The sequence below is a fragment of the Peromyscus maniculatus genome, chromosome X (assembly GCF_049852395.1).
Source record: "Peromyscus maniculatus bairdii isolate BWxNUB_F1_BW_parent chromosome X, HU_Pman_BW_mat_3.1, whole genome shotgun sequence".
Lineage (NCBI taxonomy): Eukaryota > Metazoa > Chordata > Mammalia > Rodentia > Cricetidae > Peromyscus > Peromyscus maniculatus.
In genome coordinates this window covers 140687475-140710923 of record NC_134875.1, presented here as the reverse complement: position 1 = coordinate 140710923, position 23449 = coordinate 140687475, and the positions used below count along the sequence as shown (strand labels likewise).

The window sequence follows — 23449 nt, the reverse complement described above, 5'->3', positions numbered from 1 at the left end:
TCCTCTAGGGATCAGACGCACCTTTCAAACTTCTCAATCAAGGACGACACTGCTGCGGAACTGGGGCTGGCCTCAGCTCGGGGGGCAAGACCCTTGGCCACTCTAGGGTCTGCAGGCAGAGGGCGCGATGGTGGCGGAGGAATGGGCTCAGGTGGAGGAAGCATCCGGGACATCTGCAAGTAGCTGGGCTTTGGGGGAACTGCAATGGTGGATGGGGAAGAAAGGGAGCTATCACTGAACTGGTTGTAGAGGTGGTTATCATAGCCAGGCTATGCCTAATTTCACAGACCCCAGAATTCTCTCTTTTGTGCTAGAGATCAAACCCATGACCTGGTGCATGTCGGGTAAACACTTTTCCATCGAGCTACATCCCTCTTTTGAGATAGTCTTGTTATACAGCCCAGCTTGCCTGTACTAATGGCGCTAATAACATAGCCCTGACTGACCTTAAACTCCCAACAACGATCCTGTCTCAACCTCCTGAGTGCTGGGAGTAGTGGCAGGTGCTGCCACCACCGCTGTTTTTTTTTTTTTTTTTTTCAGCCTGAGGTAGGCACAGAGCAGGACTGAGGTGAAATCCCAGGAGGATATGTAAGCCACAGGCAACACCTTTCGGGCCATCAGATAGGTATCACTCACTGCCCCTTGAGATAAGGGCGCTTCCCTATTCTTCTGCCACCGTTAATTTCTCCTTTCCTTTTGTACACCTCTCTGGTCCATTTCTCTGCTCTTCATGGAAGCACTTACCCTGCGGCTTTGGGCCTGGTGCCCGCTTCAGTGGTGAAGGACGTGGGCCGGGGGTTTCAGTGGGAGGGCCTGGATCTGAACGGAGTCGTTGGGGGCCTTCTGGATGAGGCTCAAGACTCTGGCCAGGATCAAGGGACAAACTTTTAACCAGGATCCGGTTTCCCTGGTGCAGTCCTGTAGAAAGAGAGAAACTTGTCATGATGTGACTGATTTTACCCTAAGGGAAAATAGGAAGTAGCATATCTTAGCAGGTATCTAGGGCTAGGCTCCTCTGAGCCCTTCACTGGCCACAGTTTTGCAAGGAAGCCCTTCTACCAGGCCTTAGACAGAGAACCAGGCCCAAGGTGGAGACTGGCTATTTTCACCAAGAAATAATTGTTCTCTGTGATTAGCATATTGACTCCATGCATGTCCGTAGATAATTAAGGACTTAAATCAAACTCAGGAATTTAACTGGGTTAGGAGTAGAAGTAAATACCCGAAAGTTTGTGTGTGTGTGTGTCTATAGCTCTTGTTTATATAGCCAGTCTTCATTCTAGTAATTATTTTATTATTTTGTTTTGGTTTTTCAAGACAGGGTTTCTCTGTGTAGTTTTGGAGCCTATCCTGGAACTCACTCTGTAGCCCAGGCTGGCCTTGAACTCACAGAGATCCACCTGGCTCTGCCTCCCGAGTGCCGGGATTAAAGGCGTGCGCCACCACTGCCTGGCTATTTTGTTTGTTTTTGAGACAGGGTCTCACTGTGTAGCCCAGGCTGGACTCAAACTCATGACAATCTTGCTTTAGCTTCCCAAGTGCCAGAATCATAGGCATAAACTACCATTCTTGTCTTCTTCATCCCATTTCTTAAAGCCCTGAGAATATCTGAACTTACTTGTCTACAGTTTTGTAGAGCCAAGTGTCTTTAAAATGATGAAATTGGGAACTAGGGCGTTAGCTCAGTGATGGAACACTTGCTTAGCATTTATAAGGCCTGGGGTCCAATCCCATTGCATACACACACACACACACATACACACTGGTGAAACCATATTTCATAAGCAAACATTTGCTTCTTAAAATCTCAGGGTCTTATCAATTTTTTTTACCTTCCTCTACTTCCACATCCACCTCACGTCCCCTCACACCCCCCACCAGTATCCAGAATGCAGGTACAAGAACGGCTTTAAAGCAGCAAGTAGTAAATTCTGAAAAGGAGGAATCCTTTTCTTACTTTCTCCTTCCTTAACATAAGGACCCCTAAACCCTAGTTTGGGGCCCTAGAGGATATGATGATCACACTTACAAGGAAAGATTTAGGCTTGGGGAACAATGATGGATCTCTCTCTCTCTCTCTCTCTCTCTCTCTCTCTCTCTCTCTCTCACACACACACACACACACACACACACACACACACACACACTCCACATGTCCCAAGTGAAAGAGTACAGGAGTTGTGTGGTTGTGGCTGGGTAGGAGGCTGTGGGGGTTGCCTCTGAGATAACAGAGAAGTCAGGTAGGGCTAGAGATGAATGGGAAAGTCTTGGATGCCAGAACCAAGAGCTGCTCATCTTTTCTGTAGTGAAGGGGGTCATGAAAAGCCCTGGGTAAGGAGGGATGCATGCAGTCAGGTGTGAGGCCAAGGGAGTGAGTACTAGTCAAGAGCTCCTGGAGCACCAGGCACAGCAGCACATGCCTATGAGCTCAGCACTTGGGAAGCTGAAGCAGAAGGATGGTGAGTTCAAGGCCAGCCTGGGCTACATACTGAAAACCCAACTGAAACCAAACAAACAAAAGGTCCCACAGCTATAACTAGCACACAGGGTGAGATACATTGTGCCATGATTTACAGTGTCACAGCCACATGGCATCTCATCTCAAGGATTTTACCCATGTCACAGTCCAGTCTCATAAGGGGGTCCGCTAAGTCACAAAAGCACATGGACTTTACAGTGCTTTATATAACTGCCAGGTCACACAAATTCAAACATCCAAACACATATCCTCACTGGGCATACATACACAATTTCATAGACTAGCAGCTACAATTCCATATATGATCACATAGCCTTAGGGAATCATCAATAATAAAGTCAAGCACGGTCACAAAGACATATAATGAAGACACAATGGCAGTCCTATGGTCTGACACCAAATCACTTAACCACATGCGGTCATATAACTTTATATAGCACTATATATTACTCAAGCACAGTTTCACCAAGTTATAAAGGTACATTACATTACAGGATCATGGAGTTTCAAATATATCATTAACATGTCTTTGAATACCTACAAACATAGTTACAAATAAATATAACCACACAGAATCCATTATACCAGGTCAGAAAAAAGCTACACACAACATCAAAACAGAATAATGTCATAAGCTACTACATACCCAGAAACATGGACACAAATCAGATACATTTAATAATTTACTAGGTCACATTTTTTTTTTTTTGGTTTTTTGTTTTTTCCGAGACAGGGTTTCTCTGTGTAGCTTTGGAGCCTGTCCTGGAACTCACTTTGTAGACCAGGCTGGCCTCAAACTCACAGAGATCCACCTGCCTCTGCCTCCCGAGTGCTGGGATTAAAGGCATGCACCACCACCGCCCGGCATAGGTCACATTCCTGCAACAAACATGTCCATGGTATCTGAGGGTCTTAGCTCAGGGATATACACAAATATAGTCACAAAACACAGGACACTTGTCTCTTCCTGCTCTAAACCAAGTGTCACATGCTGTCTTCACCCACTGAGACATCCATACCCTCCCTTACAAGGTCACACATGCAGACAGAGTCACAGGGGATTTTAGGGCTCTTAGTGGTTGGAGGGAACCGAGGGGTTCCACAGCAGCTTCCCTGAGCTCCTGACCTTATCCCAGCTACAGACTGGCCAGGTAGTCATGGAACCTTCCCAGCCTGAGGGAACACGTGCTCTAGATCCTGGTCCCAGTGGGGTTTTTTTTCTACCTTGTCCCTGGCTTTGGGTGAAGTTTCCTCCTGTGCCTTCCCACCTGAGCAGGCAGGGCCCAGGCTGTGCCTTTAGAAAGGGTGTTCTTCTCCTCACCTCTGGCCCAGTAGAGCAGCTGATCCTGCCCAGCTCAGCACATCTTGCTTGGCCCTGCCCTGTCCTCTCCCTGGGCACAGGGTTGAGGAAGATGAATCACCTGGAGGGTGGCACAAGTGTAGACACAGTTGCCAAGACACATGGCCAGAGAAAGTGATGATGATGGCCAGAAAGCTACTGAACAAAGCCAAACACACTGCCGTGTTGTGGGATATATGCTCACACTGTGTGAAAGGCGCCTTCTGATTGGTTTAATAAAGAGCTGAATGGCCAATAGCTAGGCAGGAGAAAATAGGCGGGACTTCTGGGGAGAGAGAGGAAGGGGAGATGATCTATGCACACAGGAGACACCAGCCAAACTCTGAAGAAGTCAGACATGCCATCTTGAGGAAAGGTAAAGAGGCACATGGCAGAATGTAGATTTAAAACAGGAGTTAATTAAGTTCTAAGAGCTAGTTGGAAAGAGCCTAAGCTAAAGGCCAAGCTTTCATAATTAATAAGAAGTCTCCGTGTTGTTATTTGTGAGCTGACAGCCCAAAGAAAAGTCCGACACCACTGCCACGAAGAACTCCACAGATAGACACAGGTGCCAGGGTCCCAAGGGCTCTCCATCTGCTCCCCGGATCTTAACACCTCAAAGCAGGTGAGCTGCCCTGGGCAAGCCCTCCCTGCCAGGCCAGCAGGTGGGCAGCAGGGCTCTTGTGGGACTTCTGCCCTTATGTCCCCTGCTGCTTCTCAGAGTGGGGTGGCCTATCACTCTCCATGGCTCTGCCCTGGCCCTCTCCTCTCATTACCCACCTGACCCTCACATGGGAGCTACACAGGCTGCCTCTCCATTCCGCGCCTCCTTGTAAGCAGTCCTATAGAGTAGACAGCTGGATGAAATTCAGACTCAGGGATACCCTGGAGTCCCAGATGAGGGAGGCAGAGATTTTATGTCCAATTTCTTATGCAGAGATGAAGACAAAGAAAGACATGGTGGCTGGCCCAAGGCCACACAACAAGGTACTAGCTGACTTTCAGGAAGACTGCTTCTGGTCTGGGTTCTTTTCCTAACCGTGCTCTCCAAAGCCACAAGGGACATGAGAGGACCCTGGTATTATAGAAAAGCAGTGTGGTTACTGAAAGGGATACCCCTCACCCTGTCCACAGGACAGCAGGGTTTCAGTTCCGGAGTCTGGGTATGGCCAAGGTGAGATCCTACTGAAGGCAAAAAGATTCAAGATCCCTGTCTCCTCCTTCTGTAGACTCCTTCTTCTCAGTTTCTCCTCGTTTCCCTCAGTGGCCTTTGTCCCAGACGGGCTCTTTCTTGGTGGCATCTTCTTCACAGCCTACTGGCACAATTTTCCACGACTCCCTTCTACCCATCTTCACTAGATCTCCGTGGCCGTTATGGCCCTGTTGAACTCTCTGGCTTCCCTCAGGTTGGTTAAATAAGCTAACTGTATTTCACGGCTGCTAGACTCCGTGCGGAGACTGAGACAATCTCATTCCTGCCCTCAGGGGAGCTGCTAGAGAAGGACCCACTTCCTCCTTTCTAAAAACCACAGTGCTTCCTACTTCCCCATCCATCCCACCCACCTAGATCCTAAATTGGTTTTCTCCAGACTACTTTTCTTACGGTTGATAATTGACAACATTTGCTAACACACATAGACCCACATCCACGCCCCCATGAAGGCTCTGAACATCCAGCGCTGTTCCTTCCACCTCTGCTTCTACCAGAGTAGAGTCCCCACCTTTTCTCACTCACATATAAAGTCATCATAAATCTTACGACACCCCCATCTACCGTCTGCCAACTATGTACAGCCATCTAAGACCCAGAGAGAACCACAGAGCCACCCCGTGTATCCTGCCGATGTGCAGTGTGCTCAGCACAACATGCACTGCACAGCCACTGCTGTACTCCCCTCTCTCTTAGCAATGACAGGAAGCATACACCCTGAGCATCCTAGGAGTTGCCCACATACTCCCAAGCTCAGCTGTGAAAGTGGGGTATACACTTACTTTACCTCTACAACCCCTAGGCCCTCAACTGGCTATAAGGGCAGTGTGTGTGTGTGTGTGTGTGTGTGTGTGTGTGTGTGTGTGTGTGTGTTGTAACCTAACACACACTAGCAAAGAGCTTTACCATTGAGATCCAGCTCAAGAAATAGCAATGTTGACCCTTACCCTTCAAGTTAAACAACAGAAGTATAGTAATAACAACAGGATGGTACTGGCATTGAGAACTCACATAAAAGCCCACACTCCTATAGATACCTGAATTTTTGACAAAGAGGCCAACAATACACACTGGAGGAAAGACAGAAGAGTCAAACTGGACAGATGCATGCAGAAGAGTGAGACTGGATCCTTGTCTGCTGGCATGAGTGTGGGGAAAGGGGAGTACTTAGTCACTGATGGTGGGAGAGCAAACTGGTGAGGCCATTATGGAAGTCCTTGTGGAGGTTCCTCAAAAACCTAGAAACAGATCACCCGTACAATACAGCTACATCACTCTCAGACATATACCCAAAGGATTCTATATCTTACTGTAGAGATACCTGCTCATCCATGCTCATTGCTGCTCTATTCACAACAGCCAGGAAATGGAAGCTGCCTAGATGTTCATCAACTGATGAATGAATACAGAAAATGTAGTATATTTACACAATGGAATGTTGCTAAGAAAAGTGAAAATCATGGGTAAATGAACGGAGCTAGAAATAAACATTCTGAGTAAGATAACCCAGAACCCAAAAGACAAACACCAAATGCTTTCTCTTACTTCTGAGTGTTAGCTTTGAATCTTCAGATCTGTGTTTCTCTTGGAATATCTGTGGTGGTCAGGAAATTAGTAAGAGGCCAGGGCAGGGGGCTTTCAATGGGAGACAGAACTCAGTGATATAAAGGGTTAAAGAAAAATAATGGAAGATGAAGAGTTAAATTAGGATTGGGGATGGAACTGCAGGGCATAGGAGGGAATAATTGGACATGATATTAAACTGATTCCTAAATCCTTGTCAATGTACCCACAGATTACTGTCCCTATCAACCCTCATCAGAGAAATATATATATTTGAGACAGGGTTACTTTGTGTTACAGCCCCAGCTGTCCTGGACCTCGCTCTGTAAACCAGACTGGCCTTGAACTCAGAGAGATCCACTTCCCTCTGCCTCCTGAGTGTTGGGATTAAAGGCATGAGTCACCACCCTGTCAAAGCTTCCGTTTTTAGTAGATGGTGATTAACACAGAGACCCACAACTAGTCAAGGTGCAGAGACTAAGACAGTGTGCAATGTTCAGCTCTAAATGAGATGGATGGATAGATAGATGGGAGGATTGTGATATATATAATATTGCAACCCTTCCTCCCAAGGCTCAGGGATCATTGTAATAGAGGGGGGGGGGGCAAAAATATTTTAAGAGCCAGAGATGAGCTGGGTGGTGATGAGCTGGATAGCTGCTAGGAAAGGGAGAGACTGATTTCTTTTAGACTGTAGTCACTGGTAGATCAACCATACTCCAGTGGAAGGCCACAGATCTAAGAATATATGGGCAGCACAAATTGGACTTGATAGAGTTAATCAAAAAGGACAAGAAAGCTGGGTGGATAGGGAAGGGGGGCTCTGGGAGGAGTCAGGGAAGAGGGGTGAGTATGATCAAAACACATTGCATGAAATCTGCAAAGAACAGAAAAAATTGCAAAATATTCAAAATATTGGTTTTGATTTTGGCATGTGCCTGTTTGGCAGGTGCCCGTAGGACATGTTTCTGCATTTATATGGCAGGGCAGGTCTACCTTCTAGTTGAATTTGAAGACAAAGACTCCTCCTCTGGCCCATTCTCACTGGAACCTGACCCTGCGTCTCCCGCATCTCTTTCTGGAAAGTTCAGCTGCCAACTCTCCCTCCTTCCCTGGCCAGCAGCATCCTGTCTCCCTTCTCCCAGCTGTAGCCTTGGCTTAATCTCAAGACAACCATTAGAGCTGCAGACTGGGCCTTGGCTGTTAACTCTCTGATAACCTGGGACAAACAGCAACACAGCTCTGGACTCATTTTCCCATATGCAAACTGGGGACAATACGTGTGTGCTGGTCCTTGTGAGACTGGGGAGAGTAATAGATGGCCCCAGCAGTTGGGGCTCCTCAAAGATGATGCAAACTCCTCTTAACAGCTCCCCAAATTTTGTCTTTCCCGGCTAAGAGGTGCTGCCTGGGAACAGCTGGAATTTCTGAGGTCGGAGCTGGGCAGAGAGAGAGAACAGAGGGAGTGGAGAAGACAGAGCAGTAACAAAAAGGAAAGCACTCTTCGGGCACCCAGGTCTGCAGGAGAAGGAAGAGTCCCCGCTGGAGGGAAAAAGGAGAGGCTGAAGGCATAGCGGCCCCAACCCTTCCCAGCCGCCTCCGAAAATGAATGGGCTCCAGCTCCACTGTCTCAGGCCACCTTCAGGGTAGCACTGCATCCAGACGGTGCTTGGTCTAGCAGATGTCCCCTCGGAAAAATGCAAGCACACAGCTCTGTGAAATGTGTTCTTTACAGCAACAACCCCAAGGGGGAGTCCAGCAGTTCCTTCTCAGAAGTCTGCGAGTCTCCTGACTATAAGGGGACTGTATAAAATGGGGTGATTTCGGTAGTGCAAAGATACTTTTAGAAAGTGGGAGCTGTCTGCCAAGCAAGGAGCTTCCCAAGGACTGCACCCTCCTGCAAAACAGGTTTCTGTAAAAGGTCTCTTTGATTTTTAGTTTTGGTTTGCTTTTATGAGACAGGGTCTCATTAATATAGCCCAGCGTGGTTTAGAACTCATTTGGGCCGGGCAGTGGTGGTGCACATCTTTAATCCCAGCACTCGGGAGGCAGAGCCACACAGATCTCTGTGAGTTGGAGGCCAGCCTGGTCTACAGAGCAAGATCCAGGACAGGCACCAAAACTACACAGAGAAACCCTGTCTCCAAAAAACAAAAAACAGAACTCATTTGGTACCCTAGACTGACCTCAAACTCATGATAATTCCCCTGCCTCAGCCTCCCAAACACTGGGTTTATAGTTGTATACTGCTGTCCTCCTTCAACTTTTTGTTTATTTGTTTTTGAAACAGGGTCTCATGTAGCCCAGGCTGGCCTGAAACTTAAACGAGAACAAACTTGAACTCCTGATCTTCCTGCTTCTACCTCCTTGTTTTTGTTGTTTTTAAGGTTCCTCTGTGGAAGGAAGAATTTGGGTAAAATAGAAGAGCCTTCTTCCAAGTGAGGGATATTGTGTAAGTGAGGAGAATTCTACAGAAACCTGTTATAAAGCAGATGGCCTGTCAGTGAGAGAAAGACTGACAGGGGAGAAAGCTTGTCCATAAAACAGAGGAACTGGGGTTGGGGATTTAGCTCAGTGGTAGAGCGCTTGCCTAGCAAGCGCAAGGCCCTGGGTTCGGTCCTCAGCTCCAGAAAGAAAAAAAAAAACAAAAAACAGAGGAACTTTTTTTCTTGTAAAGGGTTTTCTATAAAGGGTACACCCTTGTGTGAAGTGAGGAGCTTTCTGTAGAAGAAGACAGGATAAAGTAATAGGGAATGGTGGGAACTAGGTAAACTATAGAGTACATGCCTCACAATGCAACAGACACCGTCCATTCTCCATCCTCACAGGAATAGTGCCCTGTATTTCAGAGCTTCCAATATTCCAAGAGTTTTATATGGAATCCCCTAGTGAGCAGGCTGCCAGGCGGTGGTGGCACACCCCTTTATTCCCAGCACTCGGGAGGCAGCAGCAGGTGGATCTCTGTGAGTTCGAGACCAGCCTGGTCCACAGAGTGAGTTCCAGGACAGCCAGGGCTGTTACACAGAGAAACCCTGTCTTGAAAAACCAAAAAAAAGGGGAGCAGGCCAATTGAAACAAAAATACTGAAAGGGCAACTCGTGGCTTTTCATGTTAAGTAGTTATTTAGGCCTCTTATACCTGTGGAGTTTACCTTTTTAAGTTTGTTAATCTATTATTATTATTATTATTATTATTATTATTATTATTATTATTATTATTATTATTACAGAGGGGGTCAGAGGACAACCTTGTGAAGGTAGTTCTCTCCTTCCCCCTTTACATGGGTTCTGGGGGTGAACTCAGGTCAACAGGCTTTCAAGGCAAGTGTCTTTACCCACTAAACACCATGCCAGCCCTGCTGGTTACCCTATATTGATTGATAGGCTCTGGCCTTGGGTAGCAGCCTTAGAGGCTCCTTGTCCCAACTCTTGAAAGGGCCAAGCCTCTTCTGGACCTAGAATGTCAAGAAAGCTATTTCATATAATATTTGTCAGGCAGTCCCTGAATTCAAATCCCCTTTGAGGACTGAAGAATATATAGAATTCTCTAGAACTTAAGCTGTCATATTTTTTTTAAGACATGGTCTCTAGCCTAGACTGACCTCAAAAATCCCTATGTAGTCCAGAATGATCTTGAGTTTATAATCTCCGTCTCCATCTACAGAGTCCATGTCTGACCTAGCAGCAGGGACCTCTTCTTCCTCAGCCTCCTCAGCCTCTTCCTCCTTTTTTTTGTTCTTCTTCTAGCAATGTCTCACATTGTAGCCGAGGCTAGCCTGGAACTCACTACATAGTGAGTCCAGGCTGGTCTTAGACTCCTAGTGATGCTCTTGCCTCCACCTCCAGAGTGCTGGGATTACAGATAGACACCAGTGCACGGCGTTCATGCGGTGCTGGGGGGACCCAACACAGGGCTCTGTGTGTGCCAATCAAGCACACCACCAATGGCGCTACACTAAGCTGCTATTTAATAGATGCTATGAGGTATGGAGATTCAAATGCTTAGTGAACGTTTATTCTAGGTCGGGCATCGTGTTGATACTTTCCTGTGGCATACTCCTAATAACTCTATGAGCCATTAATTCCATTGTATACATAAAGAGACAGGTACAGCCAGGTGTGGTGGTGACACACACCTTTAATCCCAGCACTCAGAGAGGCAGAGGCAGGTGGCTCTCTGAGTTGGAGGCCAGCCTGGTCTATATAATGAGTTCCAGGACAGCCAGGGCTACACAGTGAGAATGTGTTGCAATTTAAAAAAAAAAAATGACAGAAAAGGAAAAGGAAGGAAGAAAGGAAGGAGGGAGGGAGGGAGGACAGGAAGGAAGGAAATGAAAGGGAGGCAAAAAGCAGCAAAGTAACTGACTTGAAGCTCCACAGCTGGAGAAACTGAGCTGCAGCTGGATCCTAGGTGTGTCTGTGTGTAGTCACAGAGCACGGTTCGTGGGGCTTTGCTGAGCTGGGAAAGAAATCATACTTGGGAGGAGGATGAAGACGACTTTATAAAGGAGGGGGTTTTAAGTTGAGCTGCTGTCCCAAATAGGGTGTGTTTTTGTTGTATACACAGATGGACTCAGAATGGTCCTACAGACAAGAAAAGTGTAGATGCCTGGAAAGGTGTACAGATGATGAAAGCAGGTGACTAAAGGATAGAGTGCGCTGGGTTTGCAAGAAGGTTCCAGAATAGGAAGGACTGGCAGGAAATGCCAAAAGATGCAGGCCAGCACCCCTATGCTAGCCCAGCCACACTCTTAGAACCCTGACTTAGGGGAGCATAGTGACAGATACACAAACAGATAAAACAGGCAGACCCAACAGAGAAGCAGCTAGAAACTCCCAGGGCTAAGACGGAGCCAAATGACATAATCTAGAGCACACAGCACACAGTGACGCAAAGACCCACATGCACATACACAGATGCACAGACAACTTAGACACAAGCATCCAGAAAGAACAGTAAGACAGAAAACAACCCGTGGAGACAAAGACTGTCAAAAGGACAGGCACACACACACACACAGAGAGACAGAGAGACGGAGAGAGAGAGACAGAGACAAAGAGAGGGAGAGAGACAGAGAGACAGAGAGACAGAGAGAGGGAGAGAGAGACAGAGAGAGGGAAGGAGGGAGAGTGACAGAGACAGAGGTAGAGAGACAGAGAGACAGAGAGAGAGAAAGACAGACAGAGAGAGGGAGAAAGAGACAGAGAGAGGGAGAAAGAGACAGAGAGAGGGAGAAAGAGACATGGAGAGGGAGACAGAGACAGAGAGAGACAGAGAGAGGGAGACCAACCACTGCTACCGAAGAGCACATGTGGCCCATCCCGTTTCTATCTGCTGGATTGCTATTAAGGCCTGGCCACCTCCTCTGGTCTTCTCTGGACAGAGGGGTAGCTCCACCCCTGGGAGGAGCTGGGGACTTCAGAGGACAGGAAGGGAAGGGAGTGGAGCTGCAGCTGGGAGCACTGGGGACAGTAATTACCCAGTGCTGGGGCTGCCACGCTGGCTGGAATCACCCTCCCGGTGAGGACAAAGCCACTAGAGGGATGATCCCTCTGACCCCTGTCTTGACCCCAGGGTTGTCCCCCTAAAACCAATGCATCCACCCTCCCACCCACTAGAAGCCTGCTCCAATCTGAGAACCGCATACACAGAGGAGTTAGGAGAGGAAAAGCTATAAAAAGAAAACTGGGCATGGTGGTACATGGCAGTAATCCTAGCACTTGGGAGACAAGGGGCAGGACCAAGGGTTCAAGGCCAGCCCAACTACATAATAAGTTTAAGGCCAGCCTGGATTACACGAAACCCTGTCTCAAAACCCAAACAAACAAACCTCAATAAAGAAAGATTCTGGGACAAAGACAAGGAAGCAGGAGGCAGGAAACCTTCAGAAACCCAGATAGATGTAAGAGGAAAGACAGAAAATGGGACAAGTCAGAATGGAGATGGACACAAGGTGGTCTGCCTGGGGCATGGAAGTCACCGAGGGATGCAGGCAAAATGGCAGGCCAGGACCATCTGTTGAACATGGCCACAATGGTCCTCTGGGCTTTGCCTGTGGCATTTAATCCATACGATAGCCCTAAGAGGTGGGAATTGCAAGGCATTTTATACTCAAGAAAACTGAGGCACGGAGAAGCAGGACCACAGGAAACTTTCCAAGGTAGCAGACGTGGGTCTGGGAGGGGGGGCCTCTCCCCATCACTGCAAGAGACATGGCTCAAAGATCCCGGAAGGAATTCTCCGGAGAGAGAAAGTCCCAGAGACTGGGGAACTCACCCTCAAAGAGGCACAGCGAGGGAGACTTCCACCTTCCCTAACTCCCTCCCTGGCTGCCCTGCAGTGTGAGAGGGGTTGTACCTACACCTGGAATGTATTAGGTAGGGAGGCCCGGGCTGGGGGAGCCAGGAAGAAGCTGGGGGGGGGGCGGGCAGAGAAGGTGAAGGCAAAGCAAAGGAGGCAGCGTGGGCGGCGGCGGCGGTGGCGGCGGCAGGCAGGCAGGCAGCGCTGGCCTGATGGGCTAGCGGAAGGGCTTCTATGCCAGCTGCAGCTCCCAGGGGCCAGCCCGGCCAGCCCTGCCAGCCCTGCCTTTCCCACTTTCCAGAGCAGACTTTTGCTCAGCGACTTAACCCTTTCCCTTTCAGGGCCACGGTGAAGCACAAGGCAGGAAGTGGGGCAGACAGCCGAAAGGGAAAAGGCAGCAGGATAGCCCCCTGTGCCCTGGCGGCTCTGGTCACACACCTGTGACTTACATCCTGTCCTTACTTGGGGGGCCCAGGAAGATACATCTGGTGCCTATTGCACACTGTTCTAGATGAAGTCTTACGTCGGGGCTCCTAAGACCCAGTGTGTCCTAAAAACAATAAACATCCCTACCCCAGCCAACAGTTGGCTCCTCCTCCTCCTCTTGCCTTTCCCATTCCAAGAACAGCAAGCACCTCCATTCACCCAAGCGGTCCAAGTCACAGACTGACCTTTCTCCACCACTCCTTAACTCATTCTACCAACCAACTCCCAAGTCCTGCAGACAGGGGCCCTTTAGTAGCTCTGGAGTCCATACAATGTCCGCTTCCAGTCTCGGTTTCCCTCCATCCTCAGGGCCCTCACTCTCCATAGTCCAGCCAGGCTTCTTCTAGCCTTGGGGTGAACTCTGAACTCCAGAAAAGAGGAACAAGAAAGGCCTAAGCTCATGAACACTGCCCCACACCCATCCTTGGGCCACAATGGCCTCTTGTCTATTCCTCGAAAGTGCTTTCTTCCGCCCGGGGCTTTGGCACAAGTCGTTCATTCTGCAGCCTGAAGTCGTTCCCCACGTCTTCTCACCTCTGGACATCTACTTATCCTTCAGGTCTGAACAGTAATGTGTCACCTGCCTCCTCTCCATGTGTCCCTGAAACACCTGTGCTGGGAATGACTTGCGGCGTGTCTTTCCTGCTAGATGTGAGCTCCACGAGGACAGGGACATGTCTCAGCACACCTCACAACGCTGAGCGCACTGTCGGCCGTCGACAGACATGTTAAGGAAACAGCTTCCTCTCCCCACCTTTCTCTCTTCAAGGTTCACCAAGTATTTATTATGTCACATGATACCCCAGGCAAATGGGATAAGCAATATTAGAGATGGGGAAGCTAAGCTGTGAGATGGGAAGTGAGGCCGGGGAGCATAAGGAACCAATGGCCGATCCGGGAGTGCTGAGGTCCTGTCAGTGGATGCCCTAGAACCTTGACTCCAGGTATTCTGGAGGTATAATGCCTTCCAGGCTGAAGGAACGGGACACTAGAGCCCCGGAGGGCTGGCTTTGTGGCTCGAGGGGTGTCTGTTCTCTCTGCATTAAGGAACTTCAATCCAAGAGGCTAGCCAACGACAGGCTATGCTTCCTGCCCTCATTCCAGACAGGTCCTAGCCCCACCCAGCCAGCGTCTGGCCAGCACCACATCTGCCTAAGGCATTTAGCTAACTGGCTGCAGAAAGCCACTGCTTGTGTCTGAGTAGGGTACAGTTAGCTGTCACTCACTCTGGAGGGAGGAGGGGCCCTCACTGGGCCTTCCTTGGATAGGACATCTGCAAGGGCTGAAAAGTGGAGCGCCATGCAGCTACACTGGACACGTTCAATTCCTCTAATCCGGGGAAGCCCTCTTGCCCACCTACCCAGTCTTGACATTTTGTTGTTTAATTGAAAAGCTCCAGCTGACGAGGAACCAAATCTAAGATGTTTCCCAAACCTGGGCTCTCCCAAAATCCCGCAAACCTCACCACCTAGCTCATCACTGTTTCTAGCCTGAGACCCCTCTGTTTTCCTCCAAGAAACCAAACTAAACCAAACCTCCTGAGGCCTCTCAGATGCCCTCACCATGGAAAACAAGGAAGGAGCCACACAAACACTTTTCCGGTAATATTTGATTTGCCTTTCAGGAGTTCTTTGCAAAAGCCAGCTATTCTCAGTGTGTGTGCAATAGGCCTCACCTCCATGCAAATGGCTTTTTTTTTAAAAATCCTGATGTGATCAGACACCAGCCGGCCTGGGAATTGAACCCGGGTCCCCTGGAACATCAGTCAGTGCTCTTAACCGCTGAGCCATGTCTCTTCCCCCATGCAAATGTTTTTAAAGCTGCCACACACAAAGAGACTTATCAGAATGTGGCTCTACTGACCTCAGCATCTGTCTTCAAGGATGCAACAGAACCTCAGACTCACACCCTGAGGAAGAGCCACCTTGTGGTTTACGGTGTATGTTGGTGGTGAACACTCCCAAACATCTCTCACATAGAAACCTTTCTGGAGATGTATAACCCTAAATCCAAATGTCTGCTGACCATCACTACCTAGCTATCCTCCTAGGTCTCAAACACAACCCATCACTTTCCCCTAAACTGGCTCCTTCTCTTGTGTAGATGGCTCCACTATCATCCACTAGATCACGACAGCTGGTTTCAGAAGACTACCCAAAACCATCCTGGATTTTTCCTCCTTCCTTGACCTCTACAGCCATTACCAAGGCTTGTCCATGTTGGAACTTAAATGTTCTTCCAATCCACCTTCCACCTGCTGCAACTTTAACCTACACTACCATCACCTTTCACAAAATACATGACACTCACAAGTTTGTCCCCTCCGCATGCTTCCACTTTTTCCGCCGCCCCCCCCCCCCCGAGACAGGGTTTCTCAGTGTAGCTTTGTGCCTTTCCTGGAACTCACTTTGTAGACCAGGCTGGCCTCGAACTCACAGAGATCCACCTGCCTCTGCCTCCCGAGTGCTGGGATTAAAGGTGTGCGCCACCACCGCCTGGCAAGAAACAGGGTTTCTTTAAATGACTTTGGCTATCCTGGAATTGACTCTGTAGACCAGGCTGGCCTGGAACTCACATTCCCAGAGTGCTGGGACTAAAGGTGTGAGCCACCACCGCCTAGGCGGCTTAATGCTTCCTGAATTGGCCTGTTATCCTTGCACAGGGCCATGTTATTCTTCTCTGTATTCCAATTTTGGCATACATGCTGCTAAAGCAAGCACACACTTCTGCTCTTAATCCCTTCCATCCATTTTCCATGTGCACTTAACGAAACTTTGGAACACCGGCACCTAAGCACATCACTTCCCCATGAACAAGCCCTCGACCAGCCTGCGTGCCCTCAGGACAAAGTCCCATTGCTAGCCTTATTCCTCCACTCTTCCCCTGTACTGCTCCTCTAATCAGGGCCTCTAATCAGCGCCTCGTGTTTGCTTTGTCTTTGCTGACACCAGACCTTCTAGCTGAACTGACCTCCATGTTTTCTAGGTCTATGAGCCTTAGTAGACATTCTTCTCAGTCCCTTCCCTTGAGACAGGATGGAGCCTTGCATTGGGCACTGCTGATTCCAAATGTCCTATGCCCAAAGTTCCAGAACCTCAACGGTCTTCCAACTTAACAACAGTCAAATGTCAGCCATCACAAAAGCAGGAGAGAAAGGTAAACTGAGGCACCCAGTGTTTGTGTACATGGGGGCAAGGGATTAAGTCCCTTTCTTAAAACCCATGCTTCCTTTCTGAGCTTGGAGTGAGTTGAGGACTTTCATATGTGACTCTAGGAAGAAGACTTCAGAGACACTGCTCACCCGCTATAGGACCACGGCTGAATCACCGCCTCTCTGAGTCTCCATTGACTCAATCGGAAAATAAGCCTGGCTTCTTTCTACCCCTAGGCTATGCACCAAAATCTTCTGGGAATCTTTTGTTGCTCTTGTTGAGACAGGGTCTCACTATGTAGTCCTGGCGGCCTGGAACCCAGAGATCCTTCTGCCTCTGCCCGGGATTAAAGGTGTGCGCCATTACGCCTGTCCCTTATCTGGGAATCTTTTTTGAAACCAGATTCCTGGATTCTAACTCCAAGACTCTGGAGCTCTGAGAATGACATTTATTGTTCAAGGTCAACAAAGAATTCTACTGCTTACCGAGGGTAGAAAGCCCAGAAGCAGCCAGTGTCTAGGGACTTTGCAGCACTGAACAATTTGAGTCTCTAAAGATGTAACCAAGAACGAACCAGTTCCTTCTGCTACTTTCATTAGCTGTTCTCTCACCCCCCACAAAACAGCTGATCCCAGCACTGGGGAGGCAGAGGCGGGCGGATCTCTGTGAGTTCGAGGCCAGCCTGGGCTACAGAGCGAGTTCCAAAACAGCCAGGGCTGTTACACCCTGTCTCAAAAAAAAAAAAAAAAAAAAAAACAAACCAAACAAACAAACAAACAAGATGACCCTAACATCAAGTCCAACTCCCTTGACTGAGTTAGGGTCGGGCCCCAAGCTGTCTCCAAGCCCCAGCATGTGGGAAGACACTGTGGGCCTCAGTTGTGAGGATTCAGTAGGATTCTTCCAAATCCCTATGCTAACCCTCTCCACAACCTCTCTGGTATCTCTCTCACTTGGTTATCCCAGTGACCCAAGGAAGCCTTGGGCTTCATCAGCCTAGGAAAGGAGCATAACACTTTCCACCAGAAACAGGACAGAATAACCAAAAGAAAGGGCCCAGAGGTAATTCAGAGCTCTTCAAATGGATAAGACATAATTATTATTTTCACACCACCCACCCCCCTGCTGCTCTGGGATATGCCACTGGGACCAAAGGCTGGTGATTCAATAAAAGCCTCAGGAGAACGAAGGAGGAAGCCAGCAGGCACATGAATAGCTTAACATGTGGACTGAAATGTCTCCAGCCCTTTCACTGAAGTTCAGGTCTCTGTCTCTCTCTGTGTATCTCTGTGTGTCTCTCTCCCTCCTTCCTGCTCTTCCTCTTATACACACCCTTCTCCAACCACCAATCCTGCCCATTTTGAGCCAATTACAGGCAAGTCCTGTGGAGAGAGAAGCAAGTCACTTGTGCCTACCCCTGGGCTGGCTGTGCAGAGGGGGAGGCGGGCCTCTCACAGCCCATGCTACTGTGAATCATATGGCTCAGTGCCCGCCTTGTCAGGACTTGAGAAATTCCTCAGCCTCTTCTTCAGAAGGGTTTTCTCTCTTCATACTGTATTCTTAAGTCCTCAGTGGCTGAGGGCTTTGCAAACAAGAATCTTACAGATTCCTAGATATCATTCTCTAGATGAGGGGAACTGAGGCACCAACAACTGAAGCCATTCATCCAGGGTCATACAGTAAGTTAGGAATGGCTAGATGGGAGAGCAAGTCTTTTCCTGACACCGTTTTTATTCCCAATCTTTACCTTTTATTAAAATAAAAGACACCTAGCTGGGCGGTGGTGGTGGCGGCGGCGGCGGCGGCGGCGGCGGCGGCGGCGGCGGCGGCGGCGGCGGCGGCGGCGGCGGCGGCGGCGGCGGCGGCGGCGGCGGCGGCGGCGGCGCACGCCTTTAATCCCAGCACTTGGGAGGCAGAGTTCTCTGTGAGTTGAGTTCAAGGCTAGCCTGGTCTACAAAGCAAGTTCCAGGGCAGCCAGGACTGTCACACAGAGAAACCTCTTGTCCTAAAAATTTATATATATATGAATATATGACACCTGTCGGGCAGTGGTGGCACACACCTTTAGTCCCAGCACTCGGGAGGCAGAGGCAAGCAAATCTCTGTGAGTTCAAGGCCAGCCTGGTCTACAGAGTGAGTTCCAGGACAGCCAGGGTTACAGAGAAGCCCTGTTTCAAAAATCCAAATTTAAAAAAGCTAAAAAAATAAAAGACGCCCATCATGCTATTATAGAGGCAAGGACTTAACTGGGGCAAAGGATCCTGAAAGCAGTGTGTTCATCTGGGGAGAAGAGGAGAACGATTGGGGAAAGGTACTCTGCTTTGGAATTTGGAAGAACTAACTGCTGGAGGAGAAAAGCAAGCTCAGTATCCACTCCATGTTGACTAGAGAGGCCAGAGGCCAAGGGTCAAGACCTTCCTAGCTACTGACTCCCAGACCAAGAGTATTTGCTGAGTGGGAACTCGGTGTCCTCTTAGGCAATAGTTACAGAGGGTCCACTGTGTGTTTCCTTACCATCTATTCAGACGTTTGCTGAAGAAACGTCTTCATTTATTGAGTGCCTGCCATGTACTACACTAGTACAAGGTACTACACTAGTTAGTCCCTTAGGTATACAGTACAGAACAAAACAGACACAAACCCCTTGCCCTCAAGGAGCTCACATTCTGGTGGCATAAGAACAGCCATAACCAAGTAGACACATCTAAGAGGGTACTTTCAGCCGGTATTAAATGTAAGGATAGACACGCACTGGCAGCTGTGATGGAGATTCAGAAGAGGGGCCCTACTTAGAAGTGGTCAGGGAAGGTCTCTCTCAGAGGGGACATTTGAGCTGAGCCCAGAAAGATGAGGAGCAAGCCAGGTGGAGGGCTGAGGGAAGGGCTAGCAGACACAAGGCAGAGCAAATGCAAGAGCTTTGCAGTGGGTGAGTTGTGGGTGTTCAGGGATCTGAAGGGAGGCGCTAAAATAAAGTCAGTATGCAGGGGTAACCCCCTCTCCGCAGCATGTGTCCAGGGGAGTTTGGAAAGGCAGCAGAAGCAACAAGCAGAGCATTAAATGGGTTGTCAGCTGGCTATCTCCAGTTCACAATGCGGGGGGGGGGGGGGGGGGGATGGGGGGAGTGGGGGGGGGTGTTGAAATCTCCCAGAGGTTCCATAACTATCCAAACAACGGGACAGCAGTGAGAGGCACATCCTGCCCATGTTTTATGCTTTACTAATTGTTACCTGGTCCTGAGCCACAGTCCTAGTGACCTGTGGAAGCTGAGAGAGGAGCTCTGGAAACAGCTAGTCGCTCAGCACCTCCCTCAGTCGCAGGGAAGACAGGGCAGGTATGCACTGCTCTTCCTTCAAGGCTCCTAGCCTCGGGCCCATGTGAGAATGACTATCCCAGAGGCTCTCTCTGCTGGGCTGCTCAGATACTCAGGGCTCTGAAAGGGCCCAGCCAGGTCTGTGGCCCCAGCCTGACCTAGAGTTGTCCCACCACTGCAAAGCCACCAACCATCCTGATTATCTTTCCCAACAATCTGCTGGCCCTGCAGCTCTCCCTTCTGACCTTTCTGTTCTACCTACCTGCCCCTTCAGTCCTCTCCTCCAGGCTCATCTCCACCTTTCTCTCTCATCAGTATCTCCTATTTCTCCCTCCCACCTTGTACTCTGGCCACACACACCTAGCAAGAGCACAGTCTAGGGTCAGCCCACCATCTCCCTCTCTCTCTTTTTCTCATACTTCAGGGCTACTGAATAGTATATAAGGGGGAAATCACTTAAGTAGAAAGCTTGGCATTACTCTCCCGCTTCAGTCTGGGGAAGCAAAAAAGACCACGGATTCCATAATGACAGTGTGACCTTGGACAAGTTACTTCCCAGAGCCTCTATCTACACCCCTAAAAATGTGGTTGATGATATTCACTTCGGATGGCTCCTGAAGCTGAAACAAGAATCCTCGTAAAAGTACCCAGTTCAGTGCCATGCACCAATGTAGGCACTTAGCTAATGGGAGACTTCTTTTCTCCTATTCCCCCAACCACATCCCCATTGCTGCCTTGAAATCCTGCCCCTTTCCTTGGGAGTGCTTCCTCTCCTGTTAGCCTCAGCAGTTGGAAGAGAAAGGAGTCTTATGGATTGAGGGCGCAAGGGACAGACAAGAGCAAGGAGCAAAAGGCTGAAAGAACCGGGCTGAAGGCTGCCGGAGGGGGAGGAATAGCGTTTGAGGGGACCCAAGGGGCTAGGGTGAGCACGTCGGCCCCAAGCCCTGGAACAAGACCCCGTTCCCAGTACCAGGCCCGTGGCCCAGGTTCCCATGCTGTCTGGATCACTCACCAGGCCGAGGCTGCGAGCCCTCCAGGTGGTAGGAGAAGCGCAGGGCCCGGTGGTGCTGTGGACTAGGGCCGCAGGGCAAGACCCGGGAGCTTGGAGGAGCTCCCAGGCTGGCATCCGAGGGTCCGACAAACTGCGGATCCAAAGGGCCTCCAAGAGCCGAGCCTGAGCCCCTGCGCACCGGCAGTCCGGGTTCCAGGGCTCCAGGGTCCGAGTCGGCACAGGCCAGTGGAGCGGCGCCAGGGGTATTCGCCGCCAAGCGTTCGGGATCCGAAGGCCCAGGGCCCCCCGGGACTCGGTGGCCATGCATGGTCCGGGCCTGGGCGCGGGGCCCGGGCTCCCCGCTTGGCTCCAGTTCCTGGGGCGGAGGCGCGGGCGGAGAAGGCCCGGCGCCCGGCGGAGCAGCGGCCTCAGGCTCGGGGGGCGGGGCTGCGGGCTCAGCCCCACTGCGGAGCCTGGAGCCCCCGACCCGGGCTCCGGCCAGCAGCCGTGGCGGCAGCAGCAGCAGCAGCCGCGGCCACTGCCGTTGCCGCGCCAGGCATCGCCGGCCCTGGCCCCAAGCGGGGAGTGGGCTCGGCGGGGCCGGGGGCCCGCGGGGGAGCGCTGTCTATGCGGCAGCGGCTGGGCGAGGGTCGGGGGCTGCGCTAGGCGCGCGCTCTCCTGATGGACGGCCAGTCACTTCCGTGGCCGGGGGCGAGCGGCCAGCTGGATCCCAGTGCGGGGGTCTCTCCTTTCGCCCGGAATGAGAATCGACCTGGGTTCTCTGGGCTGGTCGGGAAGGGTTCTTCCTCCCGCCGCAGCGGAGGCTGGGGGCGGAGGAGAGGGGAGGGGAGAGAGGAGAGGAAGGAGGGAAGAGAGGACGGCCGTGGCCGGGAGGCGCGCGTGTGCGCCGCGCTCTCCGACTATGAGGCTTGCCTTCGGGCAGTCCTCCAGGACGATGCTCCGGCCGTGCGGGCAGAGGAACGGGCCAGACCGGGCTTCCCCGCCTTCGGCCTGGGTCTCCACCGCGGCGGGCGGGAAGAGCCCTGGGAACCGGGGGGATGGGGAGGCGCGAGCCGTTGCTGAGACAGCCGCAGCCACCGCGGCGCTGGGACCCAGTTACTAGAGTCCCGCCCCCTCGTCGGGATTTGAGCTTGGCCACGCCCCCTCGCTAGGGCCAGTTTCACCTCTAGCAGGAGCTTAAGGCCCTCCTTCTGCTGGCCCTGAACTTCCCTTCGGCTTTCCTTCCCATCCTTCCCTGGTCCCACAGAAGCAAATCTCCCGGCTCAATTTCCAAAATCTACCCTTCCGTCGCATCTCATGTCTTCTTCCGCTCTCCCATCACTCTCTTTCCCAGAAGCCTTTCCACGTATTTCAGAGTTAAGCTAGGCTTGGCTCATAGTGATCCTTTGCTACTCTGCTTTTCCTCAGGCCAGATCTCACCGTCCTTTACTTTCCCAGTCTTTTAGCCTCAGTTCCTTGTTTTGTCCGTTATTCGACTGGAAGCAACCCAATCCTGAATCGGTCCAACTGTTTGCCTCCCCCCCCCCCAATACTTGTGCCCAGGCAGCTGAACACTACTGGATAATACTACAATTTTCCAGTTTTGTGTCATGATAAACCCTCAGTTTCCAGCTTCCACAAGTCCCTCCGAACTGACCTGTCGCTCTATTAGTAGTCAACTTTCTCCTCTTCCATTTCCCCACCATTTCCTAGTTAACTCTCACCCACAGTGGCCATTTCAAGTCTAGTCTCCCCAACATCTTGATTTGTCCCCCAGTACTTAGCCCTTTTTGAGCCAATTATAGGCAAGTCCTGTGGAGAGAGAAGCAAGTCACTTGTGCCTTACCTCTTTACTACATGGAATAAACAGGAGACACGAGAGAAGAGGTCTTGAATTCTTAACGCCGAACCTCTGGATTTGTCCCGAGTTCCTTCTCAACGACTTTAAATACACTCAGGTATCTTTCATCTAAAAAAACAATCATCAAAAATGTTCTTTCTACATATGACTCAAGACTTGCTCACACTCAAGTGCCTCATTTCCTACCTCCCACTTACCTTTAACCTTGCTCCAATTCACCTTGACTCCTTCCCCCAAACGTCTGCCATAGCTTATGTCAGGAAATCCAAAAGACTCTTTTCAGAGGTCATCCTACTTGGCTTTGGGGTAGCATTTGGGTAGTGACCACTCCCTCCCCCTGAAATTACTTCCCTATGACATAACACGATGTTTATTTTTCTCCTTTCTTCCTTTTCAGGTTCTTCCTTGTCTCTTGGGCTCTCTGGTCTTTTCCCTTAATATCTCATTTGCTCCCCTGGTTTAGGTTATCAGTTCTTTGCTGATGACTCTGAAATACTTCACATCCAGACAAAGTAGAAACCCTAACTATACCCTGGCTCTTCTCTCTCTCTCTCTCTCTCTCTCTCTCTCTCTCTCTCTCTCTCTCTCTCTCTCTCTCTCTCTTCCACACACCCCCATGCAATTACCAAGTCCTGTCATTTACAGGAATATCTCCAAAGTCTATTTATATAGTCTCTTGATTTCCATTGCCACTGCCCGGGTTTAGGCCAGCACAATTTCTAATGTGCATTACCCTCACAGTTTCCCTGCTTCAC

The 23449-nt window shown here is 50.1% G+C and overlaps 1 protein-coding gene and 1 pseudogene across 2 annotated transcripts in view; both read right to left on the bottom strand.

Annotated features, from left to right (window-relative positions):
• The window catches only part of Fgd1 (FYVE, RhoGEF and PH domain containing 1), a 45850-nt gene extending 22823 nt beyond the window's left edge, over positions 1 to 23027 (bottom strand). Inside the window, exons 1-4 of one of the 2 annotated variants that reach the window (XM_042269701.2) lie at positions 22892 to 23027; positions 22680 to 22802; positions 748 to 921; positions 22 to 199 (exon numbers count right to left, since the gene is read on the bottom strand). In XM_042269701.2, coding sequence (XP_042125635.1) covers positions 22 to 173 — 152 coding nt within the window. In that variant the 5' untranslated portion in view covers positions 174 to 199; positions 748 to 921; positions 22680 to 22802; positions 22892 to 23027. Of the gene's footprint in view, positions 1 to 21; positions 200 to 747; positions 922 to 20854; positions 21353 to 22679; positions 22803 to 22891 lie in introns of those variants that run through there. The other variant, XM_006995639.3, reaches the window with a different exon arrangement.
• Positions 15998 to 16096, bottom strand: LOC121825922 (U6 spliceosomal RNA; annotated as a pseudogene).
• Positions 23028 to 23449: the final 422 nt, after the last annotated feature.